The sequence below is a fragment of the Eurosta solidaginis genome, chromosome 2 (genome assembly GCF_040869045.1).
Source record: "Eurosta solidaginis isolate ZX-2024a chromosome 2, ASM4086904v1, whole genome shotgun sequence".
Lineage (NCBI taxonomy): Eukaryota > Metazoa > Arthropoda > Insecta > Diptera > Tephritidae > Eurosta > Eurosta solidaginis.
Window position 1 is genome coordinate 16,210,951 of NC_090320.1, and position 19,789 is coordinate 16,230,739.

Sequence of the window (19,789 nt, forward strand, 5' to 3'; positions counted from 1 at the left end):
ATTTGACACCGGTATTACACCCTTCTAACGGTATTACCGGAGACTGAAAAAAATCGGAAGTTTTTTTATGAGGGCGACCCTAATGTATACATACTCTATTAAATATCTATGTAAATCATTAAAACTGAACAAATTTCCTATTGAATATTTTTGTATCCACATTCCTCAATAAAAGTATTAATCAAATCTTTAATTGTGCTAACCCGCTTATCAGCTGATACTATTAAACAAAGAACGCTTTATCATAGAAAAAAGAGTTCTTGAATAATAAACTGAATTGTAATAAAATTGCAAATTTTTTTTATAGTCCACCCATAACATTAATGATGTCTTCATTTGAATTGTGTGCCAATTTAGCATTTAGATATTATACTTAGCGCGTACGATCTAGCGACAGCCAGAAGATCGAAATGATGGCAGTAATAAATGAGTGCGATCGTTAAAATTAGTGCGTTAAAAGGGAATATGTGAAGAGGAGTAGCTATGAAAATTGTAATTTAGAAAAGAAGATAAAGCGAAATTAGAATACAGTAACAGCCAGCTAAGTAGTGCAGCACGAAATATTCAAAAACGATGATATAATATTTTGTCAATGTCCGCACAAGACTATAACGCTACTTTTTTTTTTACAGTTTATCGAACGGTTTATGTTAAAAAAAACAACGTGAAATACGGTGAATAAACTTTAAAAAGAGTTCTAACTATATCCTGCCCCAGATTATTGAATATAATGTTGCCGAGTGGAGGCTTATGCCGATATACAGTTAGAAGAAGGTAGTGTACAGGTAAAGCTCCTTAGCTCTTTGCAAAGCTGCCTATATAGGTATGATAACATGTTGTTCCGAATATTATGAACAAGCAATTAACCTAAGTAAAGAAGAGCTATACGATATCTGAAAGTTTGTCCCTCTAAATGTGTGTAGTGCCGCTGGTATTATCTAGAGAGGGAGAACCGTTCGTCACTTAATGACAGTTCAAGTCTGGATCAGTTATTATGACATAGCTGTCTCTGAACCTCACCTTGTTGTTACATATGAAGAAGAGGTAGAGGTTTTGCGCTCTAGGCAAGTACTAGTCAAAACAATGCAGTCGAAGTTCATGCCATACCATTGTTAGGTTCTTTATCTCTTTCTATTTCTCTCTTCACCTCCCGCACTATACTCCTTAAGTGTACAGGCGACATGAATACATAAATATAGTTTAAAAACTACAAAAGCACAGAGGTTCGTGTCTCCGCTATTAAGCACAACTCGTTTTGTAGCGAGTAATTTAACCACTGCTGTGAGTCTTCAATAATTTCCGGCACATGAGTCTAACTCCCTTTTGCGCACCTAGCTTAGAGAGTTGCAAATAAGCATACAGTGAAGCTAATATAAGCGTGTTAAACATCGACAAATTTAATAGTAAATTTGAAACCGCAATATGACCCTCACTGATCTGCACTCACTGCCTGCAAACATAGTTGATTTTTAACTTTTATTTGTTCTTTTTCTTCCCGTAGCAAAGCTTCGCCCCATCCAAGATGTACGATCACTCATCACACAATTGTCATCGGTATCCCCTATTGGAAATCCTTGTATACTTTCAGTTTCATAGGGTTGGCCTAAGAGACAAAGGAGAGAGGTGTTGGCAATCGAAAACTTGGTGAAGTTGTCATGTGGGAGCAAAATACATGCAGAGAAAATGTTGTCGAGGATTGTTCTGCATTAGTAAGGGTTTATCCTGGGAAGTGTGCTTTCCTTTACAGCGAGTTTCGGATTCTACGGCTGAACTCTAGTGTGCCGAATCTATTTGAAGTACTTTTGGAGATTTTTCTTATATAAAGTGGTCACTAAAATTGAAATTCTTGCTGTAAGTGTAAAATCATCCTCGTGGTAAAGGATAAGTTGTCGATTAACGAGCAACGAGACTAGAAATATGCACGCATGTTTGTTATCAGTTGTCTGCTAGCATGTCTTGATCTCTGAGTATTCATTAGAACTGCTTGTGCAACATTCGGCGTCTCTCCGCTATGGGAAGTATGTCGCCTTATTGTGTAGATGTTGCTTATTCCTTAGCTATCGCACATTATCCCTTTCCAGGCGGTCTTATTAAGTTGCCCAAATCTGTAGATATCTTACAAAAGTATCCGTCCGTAAACAAACTATATGAGCATAAATTTAGATTTGCAAACTGCTTTGACTTAGAAATTTTTAATACGAGCGGATAGTCAAATTAAGTCAAGTACGGTGGTGGTCTTTTGAATAAAATACGACAAGCAAAACACCAAAGAATAGGTCAGTAGCCAGGAGAAATTCAAACTTTTATGCGTGGCCATAAAAATTCCATTTAAATTTGCGAAAGCATAAAGAATTTGTAGCATCATAGTTAATACAAAGTTACCTACTAAAATATGTAAATTCTTTTAATAATATTTTGAGATTTTCTTTATTAGCGCGATTTCTAATTAGGTTTAATGAACTTTCACTCGAGGTAGATCTTAGTAACAGACTTTCTTCCAAAAGTCGCATATTTTGTGATTTTCAAATGTAATATAAAGCTCCTAACTCCTACAGATCTAAATAGTTACCAGTGGAGCGAGATGAAGTTCATATTAGCAGTTGTTGCGCTCTTCCAGCTTTTTAACGGGCTTCGTACAGAGGATGTTAAAGAGGAACATGTTATTGATGAAAATGGTAGGTGGATAAATCTTAAAACTCATGTGAACCCCTCTAACACTTTTATTCCCTTTTTCAGTACTCCAAGAATTTTTGGATCAAGCGCAGCCAGCGAAGCCTTTAAACACAGCTGCTCAAATACAACAACCGCAATACCCTTACTTATCACAGCAGCAGCGGCTAACGCTGCAAGGTGAAAGGCAAACCAACTATCCAGTACATCCTTTAAGTCTTGACTATGTTATACAGCCACAGGAATCAGTGAACTATCCAAATGTTCCCGCTGCACAGTCCACCAAAAATACGCCCAAGAGTTATGCAGCACTCACACAGGCGCTCGCTAACTTGCAATTTTTAGCACCAAGACCCAAGCCAGTTAACAGTGCTAGCCTGGTGAAACCAAAACCTCCAGGTATCATATTTAATTTTTCAAAGCCGGGGTCTACACAATCTACGCCAGTTAATAATGTTGCATCGGCGCCTCAGCCAGCTGGCATTCAACCAATTTCATTATCGAATATATTCACGTTGCCGAAACAAGCATCCACTCACTTGTTAATTACGCAAGGACGTCCCGAACCTTATCAGCAATATGCAGCCGCTAACCCACCTTCATATATCATCATTAATCCAGCGTCTTATCCTAGTTTTCATTATTATCCCACAGCGAACTTTTCTACCTATCCGCGCTTAGTTGCTAAAGCAGCTGATTCATTGCAGTCTGTGGTAGCTAAGGCGGAAACACCGAGCTTAGAACCTGCACAATCCAGCCAACTTTCTTCAGACCAGCCTCTTACTGCTTCCTTACCTATGATTAACGCGCCTGTAACTACAGAAAGTATTTTTGCTCAGGCATTACTGGAACAGTCGCTTCAATCGGAATATCACAAGAATTTGTTGGAACTCCTCAAGCGCGACCAATTGAACCGACGTCTTCAGGAGCAGGCAGCAGCTTTCTTGTTTAGGAATTATGATTTAAGTACGAAGTGATTTCACTGCCCACTTGTTAGAAGGTATAAATATTTTTTGATGAATAAAAATAAAAACTACTGAGAATCATTACATTATACATCAAGGTTCAGGTGGACTTCCAATTCTTTCTCTTCTTCTTCTTGTTCTTCTTTCTCTTTTCCTTCTTCTTCTTATGACATTGCTTCGCCCCAGTTAAACGGTGCTATCACTTACAAATTGGTATCGATATCCTCTAACGGAAGTTTTATTAGGGTTGAACCAAAGAGCCATGGGTGCTAGAAGCGTTAGCTTTACAGCGCAATTGAAAATATGGTTGGTGTTATGTGGAGACATTTAACATGCCGGATGTATAAATCGTATGTGGCTGTTTCTGGATTGGTAAGAGTTTTATACCGAAATGACACCGAGAGAATACATAAAATCATCCGCGGGTGTGCCCTCTTCAATCAGATATCTGTTATGATGCCAAAGGTTTCCGAGTTCTCTTTTAAGGGCAGTATACCCGCCACTCTGTATAGATGATGGTCTGGAAACTTAAGGAGACATCCCGTCGCAATTCTGAGCGCGGTGCCTTGACAGGCCTGCATTTTCTTCCAGTGTCTTTTTCGTTTAAGCTCGGTAACCATATGCTATATAGCTAGCTATTAGTGCTTCTTTGTTCCAAGTACCGTCAGTGAGGGACTTAAAGCTTTTGTTACAACACTGAGCTATAGGTAAAATTGCGGGTGCATGCTCGCCAAAATTAAGGTCACTATCGAACGTCACACCCAATATGTTTGCATTCCGCACAGTCTGTAGCAGAATGCCTTCCACGTAGATATCCAATATTTTCGACATTTGGCCCTTCCACATCAGCTGAAGTGCTTTAATTTTCTGTACATCTGGTGGTATTTTCCCTGCAGTGGAACATTTTTTGGGTACTCTATTTAGTCTTTCTTTAGTTTATATGAATATATCGGCTTTCCTACGGTACGAAATCCACTCGACCATAAGATCCCATTTTAAACCCGATTCTAATCAATAGGCTTGTACTCTGAACAACGGGATCAATCGCTTAGAGAGTCTGGGTACTGGAGGGATAATCACGGAGAGCATATTTTCTACTTCATGCGGACACAGGTTTTAAGCCAGGATTGATACCTTCATTTCAGGCAGCAACGAGGCAGGCTTGCAGTTCATGACAACGTTCAAATCTGCACCGATGGGTCCAATATGAAGTCAGGGGTAAAGGCGGAGATCTACTTAGATTCTCTAGAGATTTCTACGTCCTTTTGTCATATGGAACTCTACTTAATAAACAGGAACACTGGTAGCTGAGGTTGACAACTGGGCTGTAGAAGCTATGAATTGCGCAGGCAATTCCTTAAAGCGTTGCGTTACACAACCCCTTGAATACCCACATTGGTCTCTCTAAGCACATAGTTGGATTTTCTATTATGGCATCCCTATTAACTAAGAAATTAAAAGTAGCTCTCAACGAGTGTGCCAATACAACGAGTACTAAAAAATATTGGTCCGACTTTGTGTGTTGTGGCTCATTGGAGACACTAAATAGTGCTCAGAAGTAATTTAAATGAAACTCGTTTTCGTTCGATAAATCATCGAACGAAGAATCTGTGTTCTCAGCGGTTTTTGCAAAAATTTTTTTTTTTTTTTTTTATAATTTTATTTGAATCTCGTGAGAAATGTATAGCAAATAATATTTGCTGTTTAAATAGCAAATGAATATGTGGCATACTGTCTAAGTCCTTAGTACATATACAGAGTGAGGTTGTTATTTAAAGTTGAAGCCATGCGTGAGCAATCAAACGTAAATAGATTTTTTTCCATATAATTGTTATATTATATAACATATATATAAAATTAAAGAAAGTGACTTGCTTAGAGTAAAATAGCCGATCTACTATGCCGATTTTCCTATTTAAAATCTTAAGTTGGCATGTGCCTAGTGCAGAATTACATAGGGTTACTTTTTAAAAGTAGTTTTCGTAAACAGCCAATCATTAATGCTAGGAGGAGAAAAAGAAAATACATATTGCTCCCTAACGTTCTCATTTTTAAGATATTTTGCAAGCAAAACGCTAATGCGCAGAAAGTTTCAATATTTTAATATAAGCAACGGATTTTGTTTTAACTTTTTGTTAGACTCATTTTACGAATTTTTCTTTAAGTGTTAACAAACATGCGTGCATACATCATGCCGCGTTGCTCGTTGATCAACAACTAACGCTAAGAAGATTATACGCTTACCAACACATCCACAGTTTTAATTTTGGTGACCAATGTCATAAGGCACAGCAGCCAATGTCACTGCTTACACCTGTACACAAATTTCGGGCGACAAATTTTTCTTTTACCGATTGGTCGGCGAGAGAGCGTTCTCAAGCGTTCTTACAGAAATAGCTTAGAGAAATACATATCTATAACAGCCGACAAACCATTCAACGGACTTCATTGAAACTGTATCAAGTTATTGCTTACACTTTAAGAATAATTTAGTGGGAATAGTGGCGGACTCGATTTTGGTTTGGGAGATTTTTTCAAGCTGTGAATTTAGTGTTTGGGAATTTCGAGTACCAACCGTGTGGTCACCTCCCATACAAAGAAAATCTTTTATATCAATCCTATATTTTCGGAACTATTACTGACAGCTCAGAATCTTAACATCCGATTATCTGGAAAGGCCCTACTTAAGTACCTTATTCCTTGGCCTTTTTATAGGACAATATTTTGTCCGAAAATGTGGCTTAGACACCGACCTATAGCAAAAATATGATGTATGTCTCGATTCGCTTGAAATTTGGTAGCCCTTAATCTGTGTTATTATGAGGTGAACCAGATGCAGACCTGATCAATAAAATATTCTTTAAGATGCGCTTTAGGTTTTACCTAAATTTATATGCTGAAGACTTAGATAAGGTATCGAAATATTTGAAAAAAAAAATCGAATTTATCGTTAGTAAAAGAGAGGGGTAGACGGAGTCGTAACAAGAAGAGGAAAGGAAAGTGAAGGGTGGTGAAAGAAAAATGAGATTTGAAGGTATTGGAGGAAAATAGGGACGCGGTCATTGACAGGGAGAGAAAGAACCAGAAAAAAGGGAAAGAAAGAGTAAGAGGAAATATGTATATGCGGGAAATTGAGGAGACAAGCGAGAGGAAGGATAGAGGAAAATAGAAAGCTAAAAGAGAACGCGAGGTTGATGATAGATTTAGAAGAAAGAAAGGAAGTAAAGGAAAACGAGGTGGGAGAAAGGAGAGAAGAGGAGGGTAGAAGCGTGATATATAATAATGTAAGGAATTTAGGGAAATTCCGCTTATTTGCAACATTCTTCTTACGTTCGTATCGCTAAATGTTGAATAAAACACTCCAATATTCTGTATTACAAAATGGTATTTATTAGACTACTTTGAAAGTACTTCGCAATTAAACTTCACTTCGCAACTGATAGCGTGTTTAAATCAAACTGATTACTGACTACTCAGCTTTCGCTGCTTTTATACTCTGTGGCCAAATGTCTAGACGTTTCTTCTGCTAGAATTTTCTACTTGGTTACCAGCTATAGGCGTCGCGTGTGTATCTGTACTTTATAGCTTTTTGCATAGCCATATGCGCGTGTATATGTGAGTACTACTTCAACTGATGACTGTGTGTGATCTGTGTGTGAGTTATCTCTTCGTTGCCTTGTATGTATGTGGATAAATGATGATTAATGTGTTTATGTAGCTTGCTTAATGTTTCTGTTGTTATGCGTTTACTTACAAACAGCTTAGAGATGGTAATATTCGCCACAATAATAAGTTATCAATAAACAAACAAAATATTTCATGAAAATAAATATCTTTATTTGAAATGAGTTTTATTGCGGCAGAAATACGCCGGGTAAAATCAAAACCGTTCGTACACTGAAATGAATTGAAAACGACCATATGGCTGGATAACCGGATAGCTGAAATAGGGGAAACAGCTGGTTAGACCGGATACTCGGCACAACTGTACAAATACCGCACCCTGTGTATAATGATGTTTGTACGAATGTATTTATTTGACCATATATTCACATAAAATAAAGTACTTTTTGTAAGTATATATAAATATATATCTCCATATATAACTATTTCATTTTTTTAACCACACTCATTTCACTGCATATATTTTTCATATTCATAAATATAAAAAAAATATATTTTCATTTCTATTGGATTTTTCCTGCTAATTTTTCCTTGAATTCTTTTTTCTTTTTTGCTTCTCCTAGAACACGCTCTTATTTCTTTTTTCAATTGCCATAAAATAATTTATAACTCTAGATGAAAAATTTATTTGCAATTCCCTAAACTAACGTGCGAATATCATGAAACTATAGACGCCGGCACAAATCCACTACAAAACCAAACCACCAACTCACATAGCCTACAGCTTCCTATATCGACGTATTTGCTCGCATAACGCGCACTGTTTGTTGTATGGCAGCTGTATCTCTAGTGCGAGTAAACTTGTTCATTTGTTAGTTTGTGCTGTCCTTTTGCGTTTGCTGTTATTGTACGATCATAGGCAACTAGTTGTGGGTCCAGCAAAACATAGTACGCCCACCCATTTATCTAAGTTGCCCGGTCATGGGAAGGTGACTATATGTTTCGTGCAGACAAACTGAGCTTGTGGCAATGAAGACAAGACGAGGAGGACAGGTGGGCAGTGCTAAGAAAGAGGCGGACAGCAAGAGGACAAGGCAAGTAAAGAATGGATAGGCAGACAGACAGGCAGGCAGGCAAGCCGTTTTTACACTTAATGCCAACTAGTCATTCATTCAGCACATAGCATAGAGTTGCACAAAATGAAATGAAACACCTGCTGCTGGAGACTGCTTTTTTTGGTTTTTTCCAATTTAAATTTTACCTTTTTGTAACAAAAGCATCACAATGGTTAGATTTCGAGTGCGCTCGTGTGAAGACAATGAGAAGGAGTTGGGTACAGTGTGTTAGACAGCATATTTTCTTAGTCAAAAGTTGTAGCATTTCAAGAAAAGTAAAACGTGAGTAATTTCGTAATTTAAGTTTAAATACAACTTGTGTAGAATATTATCGTGAATGAAATTGGATATGAGCAATAGTATAGCCGTTTTTGCCAATGTTTTTTTTTCACTCGCAAATTTTTTTAAAACTGTCTTTTTTAAATCTATTAATCTTTTTTTTTTGTGTTTTTTTTTTGCGGGTTGGAATGGAAAATGTCGAATCCACAATAATTACTGCCGTCGCCGTGTGTACTTGGCCTAAAAACCCCCATTTGGAACCGTCGCCTACTTCGGGAGCGCTTTCGCATAACTTCAAGATAGCGCTCCATATTTCGCATTTTTTAATAGCCTTCTGTTGTTCAGGCTCCTTAAGATAGTCCAATCTTTCCAGCCTAATCAAAAAATGAGACCGTACAATATTTAATGCTAATTTAATACGGTTTAATTAAATTTATTACACTTGTTTAAAAAAAAAAAACCAGAGTTGGGCTAGCTTAAGTTTAAACTAGCCCAACCCATATGCCAAATCAAAAAAACCAAAACGTATTTAATTACACCATATTTAATGCTAATTTAATACGGGTTAATTAAATTTATTACACTTATTTTTTAAAAAATATCGAGGGTTGGGCTAGCTTAAGTTTAACCTAGCCCAACCCATGTGCCAAATCAAAAAGCGAAAACGCACTTAATTACATCATATTTAATGCTATATTAATACAGGTTAATTAAATTTATTGAACTTGTTTTTTAAAAAATATCGAGGGTTGGACAAGTTTAAGTTTAAACTAGGCCAACCCTAGATAATTAAAAAAAAAAAACAAGCGTAATAAATTTAATTAATCCGTATCAAATTAGCAATAAATAAGTGTAATTGGCTGATTGATTGATTGATTTATTCATTAATTTTGCTTACAAAATTAACAAGTATGTATGTAAAAAATAAGTATGTTAAGCTAACTGATAACATTATAATGCAATAAAAAGTAAGGCATTCTTTAAAAACAGTATTTTAGTATTGAATGCCATCTCCAAATTAAATTAGTGTAATTAGATATGCATGTGGGGTGAATTAAAAAAACGTTTTCTTTTTTGCTGGGCATATGGGTTGGGATAGCTTAAACTTAAGCTTAAAAAAACATGTATAATAAACTTAATTAACCTGTATTAAATTATCATTAAATATGGTGTAATTAAAAACGTTTTCATATGGGTTGTTCTAGCTTAAACTTAAGCTAGCCCAATCCTCGATATGTAAAAAAAAAGTGTAATCAATTTAATTAACCCGTATTAGGTTAGGTTAGAGTGGCCACCGGTCCGAGCACCAGTGCACTTAGGCCATAAAAGGTCCCATTGTGATACCACGTGGATCTATCCCCTACTCAAACCAACAGTTCGATTTATTTATTTATTTATTTCAGTCATCGAAACAAAATTTCTTACAGACTCTAATCATGTTTACATATTTAATTAAACAGTGCAAATAGGCTTAGCTTAAAACAATAAAGGCTGTCGTTGAAATTTATTTGCGGAGCGAATGTGTTACAAAGGCGAATGATTCTAGCTATCGGCCCATTATAAGAATAAAGCGACTTAGTAAACTTTCTGGGATTTCTGAGATTAATATTAGATTCCTGTACTCGAAAAACAATAAATATATCTGGGCAGTCAATATTGCCAGATATAATATTGCAGGCAAATAACAGCGACAGATATGACCTTCTGTCTGCAAGAGATTGTAAGCCAAGGACTTTCCTCCTTGAAGCGTAACTTGGAATGTCATTTTCGATAAACACTCTTTTCATAGCAAATCTTGTAAATTTCCTCTAGATCATATCTATTTTGTCAGAGTACTTTGCGTAGTATGGATTCCAAATGATCGCCCCATATTCTAAAATACTTCGTACCAAAGCAATATGGAGTGTTTTCAGAGTCATAGGGTCCTTAAAATCGTTGGTGTTCCTGATTATGCAACCTCCATCGAGTACGCTTTAGATGAGACTAGATCAATATGCTTATAAAAAGTTAATTTCGTGTCAAAGATAATTCCTAAATTCTAATTTCGGATTTACGCAACAAATTAACGCCATCCAGAGAATAGTTGAAAGTATAGACATATGCGGGATGGCAATAAGATAGAACGCAACACTTGCTAATGTTTAGGCTTAGGTTATTGATGGTACACCAATTTAAGGAAATGTTTAAGTTTTGTTGAAGTTTTCAGCAATCGAGAAGGCTGTTAATATTGAGCAATATTTTGACATCATATGCCAACATTAAGCACTTTGACGATATGATATGCGACGTTAAGTCGTTTATGAAGAGTAAGAATAACAGAGGGCCAATGTGAATTCCTTGGGGAATAACCGATGTGGCATAGACTTCAATGTTCGAGCTTATTGAGTTTATTATCATCGATAATTTCCTACCAAAAAGAAAGCTTCTGAAAAAGTTCAATAAAGTACTGGAAACACCAAATTTATTGAGCTTCAGTAAAAGAATGTTATGGTCAACTTTGTCAAAAGCTTTTGAGAAGTCGGTATATATGACATCGAGCTGCGAATGTTGTTCCATTGCAGTGATAATGTTGTTTGAAATAAGAGATAGATTAGTGACTATTGATTTACCTGGCAAAAAACCATGTTGGCAGCTAGTTAGGGCCCTGCTTTACTATAGCTCGATAGGTGGAGATGAGGCTTTTGTCTCCAGATTTGAAGATGGGTTCAATTGAATATGACTTCCATCAATTTAAGTATCTTCCTTGGCGTAAACATGTCTTAAAGACTTTGGTGATTGGTTTTACAAGAGAATCCACGCACCGAATGAAAAATATTGGGCGAAGACCATTAGTGCAGTTGAAGCTTGCCTTAAGGTCTAAGATTGCATCTGCAACATTACTTTCAGTGATAATAAATGCGTCAATAAAATTAAAATTAGCTGGTCTTGAAATTGTAGAAGGAGTGTCTTCGGGCTGGTAGCTTTCATAAACTTCTTGAAAAAATGAGGCAAATAGATTGCAAGTCTCTAGCGTAGTATTGAATACACATCCTTTATATTCCATTCTAGCAGGTATGCCGCATGATTTACGCCTAGAGTTCACGTAATTCCAGAACGAAGACGGATTGAGTTTCAGGCTGTCTTCAATTTTGGTTATATGTTGATTAAAGAGATATTTATGAAGTCTGTCAAATTCGCTTTTATAATTGTTGAAATTATGAAGGTGCACGGGAGACTTTGAGCTTCTGTATTTTTTTAGTTCATCTTGCGCCAAAGAGCAGGACAATCGCACAGAAAATGCTTGACTGTTTATATCTCTTTGTTCTGGCAGCTCCTGCAGTAATCATTATAGGGAGCACCCAGCCGTTGTTCATGCTTCCCGAATGCTATGTGGCGGGTTATAAGTCCAGGGATATATCCCCCCCCCCCCCCCCCCCCCTACCAAAAAGAATAAGACTTCTTGTGCGTTTCGTGTCCCATTCAGGCCAAACGAGCTTGGGGTGATAGCAGGATTCGAGACTGCTCCATCTCACACTCGCTTCCCTAAGGAAAATCCCTTTCAAAGTGAGCCTACAAGTAGCGAGCGGCATGCTCAATCCCTTCCAGGACGACGAAAGCGGAACGGATATGCTCCCTCTTGCAAATCGTCAGCCATCTCATTTCGCGATCTCGTTAGGAGATTTGCAGCACTTCTCTACTGTCTTGGACTTACATGTGACCGATCCAAGTGCTTTTAGTGCAGCCTGGCTGTCAAGAGTAAATAAAAATGTGATTATGGCCGTGAAAAGCATGTCTCAGGTGATCAACGGCCTCATTTATGGCAGCCACCTCCGCCTGAAAGACGCTGCAAAGATCGGGCAGTCTAAAAGATCGGTTCCACCCTGGTTGAGGTGCAAAGACCCCGCTGCCCACCTTTCCATCCAGTTTGGAGCCATCAGTATATATCTGCAGCCTATCGCTCGGGTCCGGCGGCTCTTCAAATAACAATCCCTATCCGGGATAACAACCTCGTACTTCTTATTGAAAAATACAACCGGAGCGCAGTAGTCCGACGAAGGGGAATCCAGATTCTTAAGGATGGCTGCATTGCTATCCACATTGTCTCTCCAGCCGGATAACTCTCGCAGCCATAGAGCACAAAAGGCCGCACATTGCTTGGCCATTAAAACTATTGGCAACGCTTTAAAAAAGAGTATCTAGCGCCTTCACAGGGGTGATGCGCAGAGCACCCCCACGCACACTAGAGCACTTCTTTGTACTGTCTGAAATACCCGCGGGTTTGATTTAGTATCTAAACTCCTCCACCACACCAATGCTCCATGTAAAGGGATTGGTCTAACGACAGCAGTGGAGGACCACAGGGTAATATCCGGCGATAGTCCCCATCTTCGCGCAACAGCTCCTCTACAGCTGTACAGCCACCGTTGCTTTTCTCACACGCTCCTGAGCGCTTCCCCTCCAGGATAGTTTGCTATCCAGAACTACTCCTAGGTATTTGGCAGTGTCCCTCAGCATCAGGGCCATACTTGCTAGACCCGTCAGCTGCAACGCAGGTATTTTATGTTTCCTAGTGAACAGAACCAGTTCAGTTTTGGCTGAATTGACCTATAGACCCTTACTCCTGGTCCAGTTCTCCACCAGTCTCAGCTTAGTTTGGATTTTATCGCATAGTTTCTGCGGAAACTTCCCGCTAACTAATAGCGCAAGGTCATTCGCATATGCGATTACCTTGCTGCATCCGTCCTTCTCGAGAAGAACCAAGAGCTCAAAACCGCCATGCAAACTTCAAGCTGTGAAGTTGAGTTTTGATTTTTATTGTGCCTTAATTTGTCTAAAATCAATAAATTTGTTTGTTTTAATAATTGTTGTGCTAAAAATAAGTGTAAACACGTTGTGCACTGCATTCAGCAATTTAAAGTTTAGTTTCTCTTCGCTCACCGCCACCTATCATAGATTTCAATAAGTCTATTAATCTCAGTGATGCTACAACAATATGCATTCCTGACAAAGCAAATAACTTCAACAGTCAACCTATGCTTTCTAATGTTGGCAATGTTGACGTAAGTCATCCTCACTCATCTCAGCAGACAAGTGCTTTAGATTTGTCTCTAATTGAGATCAATTATCTCAAAAGTTATAACAAATTTCTTATCGACCAATTGGAAATATTAAATGAAATTCGCTCTCTGCACAACAAAAAAGATTTAAATACAAACAAATGCACATGCTCCTAATACTGATCGAAGAATAAAGATGTTGCATGCGCGAGCTTCAGTGGAAAGCAGCGGAGCTTCACAAAATTCTAGTAGGTCACCTCCACCACACCACAAAAAATTTAACACAAGTTTTAACATAATTTAAGCACACAAAATATACTGATTGTAGTTTTAGAGTGTAAAAATGTAAATTCTGAACAGATTAGCTGAATAAAAAGTGTACAAATAATTGTTAAATAACAAATACAGACGGTGGTAGTTTAACAAATTCTGCTGTGGTAAGTGGTGAATGTGATATTCGTTCTGCTCTACAGTTGTCACAAATGCATTAAATGCGAAATATACGTCGAACGCTGCTGCTGGTGTTACTTTGCGTTCTTCTTCGCTGCCAGATACTCGACCACATGGCTAAACCTGTTTTTATATTCAGCGTCCTTGGTACACAGAGTATATTAACTTTGATTGGATAACGGTTGGTTGTACAGGTATAAAGGAATCGAGATAGATATAGACATCCATATGTCAAAATCATCAGTATCGAAAAAAAATTTTATTGAGTCCTGTCCGTCCGTCCGTTCGTCTGTCCGTTAACATGGTAACTTGAGTAAATATTGAGATATCTTCACCAAATTTGATACACGAGCTTATCTCTACCCACAATATATTGGTACTGAAAATTAGCGAAATCGGATGATAACCACGCCCACTTTTTATATATATAACATTTTGGAAAACACAAAAAAAACCGATTATTTAGTAATGTTGAAATTTGAAATTTGTGGACTAATATTGAGACTCTTGATAAAAATACGAAAAAAAATTTTAAAATGGGCGTGGTACCGACCACTTGTGATAAAATCAATTTTACAAATATTATTAATCATAAATCAAAAAATCCTTAAACCTATCGTAACAAAATTCGACAGAGAGGTTGCCTTTACTATAAGGGATGCTTTGAAGAAAAATTAACGATATCGGTTAAGGACCACGCCCACTTTTAGATAAAAGATTTTTAAAAGGGTCGTGGACGAATAAAATAAGCTATATCTTTGCAAAAAAGAGCTTTAGATCAATGGTATTTCATTTCCCAAGTGGATTTATAACAATAAATAGGAAAAACTTCAAATTTTAAAAAATGGGCATGGCATCGCCCCTTTTATGACTAAGCAATTTTCTATGTTTTGGGAGCCATAACTCGAAACAAAATGAACGGATGGTAATAAAATTGTGTACATAGATTTTCCCTATAGCAGGAAATATTTCTAGAAAAATGGACGAGATCGTTTAAAGACCCCGCCTACTTTTATATAAAAGATGTTTAAATGGGTCGTAGACGAAAATAATAAGCTATATCTTAGCGAAAAAGAGCTTTGTATCAATAGAATTTTACTTTTTAAATTGAATTATACCATCAAATTGGAAAACGCTAAAATTTTGAAAATGGGCGTGGCACCGCCCCTTTTATGACTAAGCAATTTTCTATGTTTCGGGAGCCATAACTCGAAGAAAATTTAACGGATCGTAATAAAATTGGGTACACAAATTTTCCTTATGGTAGAAAATCTTTCTAGTGAAAATGGACGGTATCGCTTAAAGACCACTTAGATATAATTGAAGCTCATGCTGAGTATATAATGTTCGGTTACACCCGAACTTAGACACCTTTACTTGTTAACTCTGCTGTTACTCTCTCTACTACATTAACAGAGATTCAAACTTCGTTAGCTAAAACACTTGCTGTATCTATGTAAGCATCCCAGCAGTCTAATACTACTAAGCTTATTAGTGATACTACTCCATCTTCATACGTTAACGGTCATAGTATTGGTCCTAATGACTTTAAAATAAATTTGTCCTCCAATGGTTTGGACCGCTCACTTGATCCGTCGTCTACAATTCGCACTATTCCAAATGCTCCAACACCTCCTGCGTCTCATGCTTCCGAATGGAAAACTAATTATAAATCTAAACGAAAGCCTCATAACAGCCTTTACTTGATGGATCCAGTCACAGTCAGGAACGAGGTGTCGCACGAACGATGAAGTGGCTCCACATATCCTCGTTCTTGCCTAGCGTAACTTACGACAATATATCTTATGTTTCTAAACGTGCCTCAATTGAGAAGCGGTTTCTGGTGTGCGTTAAGATTGTGAATAATGATTTTGATGACCTCTCAAGAAAGTCAACTTTAAATTGGGTGTTGAAGATTGGTGCTATGAGAGGGTGTTAAATACCGATATTTGGCCTGCGAATGTTAAACTTCGTGCTTCCAGTTTTTTCGAAAGGTGGCGGTGTCACCACTCGAACCATAACGGCCCAGTCTCCGATCATAATTCGTAATAAGCCCTTAAAAATATATTTTCATAATGTGTCTGGTTTAAGAACAAAATCTAAAATGCTCTTCGATTTGAGCTTATTGAGAGCTGTGGTGCTTATTGAGAGCTGCCTCAACGAAAAAGTTTTTAGCACCGAATTCTTCGATCCTAAGCTCTATAATGTTTTTAGGAAGAACAGAGACTTCGCAAAAACCAAGACTATAAGGGGGGATGTATACTCATTGCAGTTTCCACGAAATATCGATGTTCTTTGGTTCCCTTGGCAAATGGGGACTCGCTCATAGATCAACTTTTGTATCAATTTGCGGCAGCTCTCAACTTTTAATCTGTGCATCATATGTTCCGCCGTCTAGTGCTGATGGACTTTATAAAGTACATATTGATAATATTTTTGCTTTATTTACTAAGCATTTTAACAGTAATTACTGTATTCTTGGTGATTTTAACCTGTGCAATTTAAGCTGGAATAGACTAGATGATAGTTTTTCTTTGTTTCCTAATAATGTTACCAGTTTCGCTGAGTCATATATAATTGATAATTTGTTAAGTCTTAATCTGGTCCAGGTTAATAGTTTCATTAGCAGACTCTTAAAAATGTTGGATCTTATATTTATTAGCGATAATATTAATTTTTCATTAAATGAGTGCCCGGACCCTTTGTCGGCAGCAAATCAACATCATGATCCGCTAGTGTTAAACTTGAAATTTTATCTTTTTAACTCTGTTTGTGAAGATAACCATTCTACTAGCTTTTGTTTTAAAAATTGCGATTTTGATTCTGTCTGAAATGTCCTCTCTAGACTCGGATTGCCTTTTTTATGGACTATCTTTACATGACTGCGTTGACATTTTTAAATTTTAAGTTAACAGCATCTGCAAGAGCATTATTCCTATCAATATAAAAAGATCTTATAAAATTCCATGGTATACTAAAGATTTAAAGAAACTAAAAAATTAAAGAAACAAATTTTATAATAAATTTAAGTCTTCGGGCTCTTCTTATCATAGATATCTACCTACATATATCTGCGTTACTCGAAGGAGTTTAAATCCATGAGTAGGGTGCTACATAAAAATTATGTTCAGAAATATGAAACTGAAATCAAAACGAGCCCTAAAGCCTTTTGACCTTATGTTAGGTCTGAAAAATTGTTTTCTATTATTCCGTCTGAGGTATTCTATAAAGAAACCATTGCTTCGACCTCCTATGACGCTACAAATCTTTTTGCGGACATTTTCAGTTCTAACTTTAAGTCTGACATTGAAGAAACTGACAACCAGGGCCCAGTCGTTGACTACCCTATTAATTTTGGTGCTCTCAACCTAATAGTTGATGACGTAATAAATGGCATTATAAATATTAGTTACACAACACAGGCTGATGCCGATGGTTTATCGGCCTGCCTATTTAAAAATTGCCCAGCTTTTGCTTACCCTCTTTTAATGTTACTCAATAAATCGCTCGACAGTGGCGAATTTATGAATGCTTGGAAGATTACTTCTATTACCCCTTATTTTGAAAAGCGGTTACAAGAATGATATTTCCAATTACAAACCCATTTCTAAATTATCTACGGTTTTTAGTTATTTGATAACATCGCTAAACAGAAAATGTCGTTTGCCATTAAGAGCTTGAAATCACCTAATAATCAGAATGGCTTTCTGCCAGGAAGATCAACCACGGCAAGATCATATCTTTCATCTCAGTATTTTGGGTCCGTTGCTCTTCATTATTTTTTTAATGACATATCAAGCTGCTTTCGACATGCAAGATTTCTTTTATATGCTGATGACCTGAAAATATTTACGGCTATCACCAGTCACCTAGCCTGTATTAAGTTACAAGCGGATCTTAATAGCGTCGTAGCCTGGTGTAATAGTAACAGATTACAGTTGAACATAAAAAAGTGTTTTCATATTTCGTTCGCAAAGTATCATTCTCCCGTTCCCACCTCATATTGTATCGAGGACCCACAACTTCGCTCCCTTCGAGAAATTTCGGATTTCGGTGTTGTCTTTGACTCCAACTTCTTATTTCTTGGTCATATAAATTACATAATTGCTAAATCCTACTCTCTTGCATTTATTCGCCGTTAAGGACCCTTATACACTGAAATTATTGTATACAAGTTTGGTACGTCCAAAGTTAGAATATTTGTCTTTATCTGGAGACTTTATTATGATTGTCATATCAATATGATTTAACGAATTCAAAATTCCTTTATACGATTCGCTCTTCGCTCGATTGAGTTCAGTGATCCGTTACCTTCGTACACTGCTAGATGCCAGCTAATTAACTTAAAATTGTTATACTCCAGAAGAATAATTCTCTCACTTTCTTTTGTTTATGACATAGTTCGTGGAGCTCGTCTCCTGCCTTGCTAGAATGCCCGCAGATTGAGGAGTATCTAATGACATTTTTTTTTATTAATCGAGTTAGAACAATGTATGCCTTTAATTCTTCTATTCTAAGAGCCTTAAGAGAATTTAATTTGTACTCAAGTGCACATGATGTTGATTTCTCTCTACCAAAAAGTAATTTTAAATTTTTATTAAATAGGATCGTTAATTAATTTGTAATTTAATGTTTTTATTCTCCCTAGTCTGTATGAAAATGTACATTTTCTAGATGTCTTAAATAAATAAATAAAAGATCCCGTAAAAGTCCCGAAAAGACCCTGAAATAGAACAGAAAAAGTGCAGAAATGACCCCGACTGGATCCCGGGCGGATTACGAAAACTATTCAGATTTGATCTCTGAAGAGTCCGCAAATAATCCCGAAATAGTCGAGAAAAAGGCCCGAAATTAATCCGACGGGATCGCCGACGAATCCCCAAAACCATCCAGAAATATTTCCGGAAGGGTCCCCAAATTATCCTGAAATGACCCTGACGGGATCCAGGGTGGATCCCCAAAATCATCCAGAAATAATGCCGGAAGGGTTCCGAATTCATCCCGAAATAGTCCCGGAATGACCCTGACGGGATCTCGAAAACCATCAAGAAATGATCCCGTAAACGTCCCGAAATGACCCTGACAGAGTACAGAAAAAGTCCAAAAATTACCTTGACGGGATCCCGGACGGATTACGAAAACTATCCAGAAATGATCCCGTAAGGGTCCCAAAATTATCCCGAAAAAGTACCGACATGATCCCGACGGGATTCCGGGCAGCTCTCGAAAACCATCCAAAATTGATCTCTGAAGGGTCCGAAAATAATCCCGAAATAGTCGAGAAAAAGTCTCGAAATTACCCCGACGAGTTCCCCGAAAAACATCCAGAAATTTTTCCGGAAGGGTCCCACATGATCTTGAAATGACTCTAACGGGATCAGAATGGATCGCGGAAACCATCCAGAAATGATGTCGGATAGGTCCCCAAATGATCCCGTATTAATCCCGAAATGACCTTGATATAGTCCAGCAGATGTCCCGAAATTACCCCGACGGAATCCCGGACGGATACCGAAAACCATCTAGAAATGACCCCGTAATAGCCCCGAAATGACCTTCATATATTCCAGAAAATGTCCCGAAATGATCCCCACCGGAGTCCCGGAAAGCATCCAGAAATGTTGCAGGAAGGGACCCCAAATGATACCGA

General features: G+C 37.4%; 1 protein-coding gene across 1 annotated transcript; it reads left to right on the forward strand.

Annotated features, from left to right (window-relative positions):
• Positions 1-2,569: 2,569 nt before the first annotated feature.
• On the forward strand, positions 2,570-3,711 carry LOC137241992 (uncharacterized). The gene is made up of 2 exons (XM_067769363.1): positions 2,570-2,675; positions 2,737-3,711. Exons 1-2 carry the CDS (start codon positions 2,582-2,584, stop codon positions 3,645-3,647), a joined length of 1,005 nt encoding a protein of 334 aa, XP_067625464.1. The 5' UTR covers positions 2,570-2,581; the 3' UTR covers positions 3,648-3,711.
• Positions 3,712-19,789: the final 16,078 nt, after the last annotated feature.

Excerpts from the sequence above, each read along its gene's own strand:
- LOC137241992 (XM_067769363.1), top strand. The coding sequence starts at position 2,582 with ATGAAGTTCATATTAGCAGTTGTTGCGCTCTTCCAGCTTTTTAACGGG. Across the intron at positions 2,676-2,736 it reads ACATGTTATTGATGAAAATG|TACTCCAAGAATTTTTGGAT; the intron begins GTAGGTGGATAA and ends TCCCTTTTTCAG.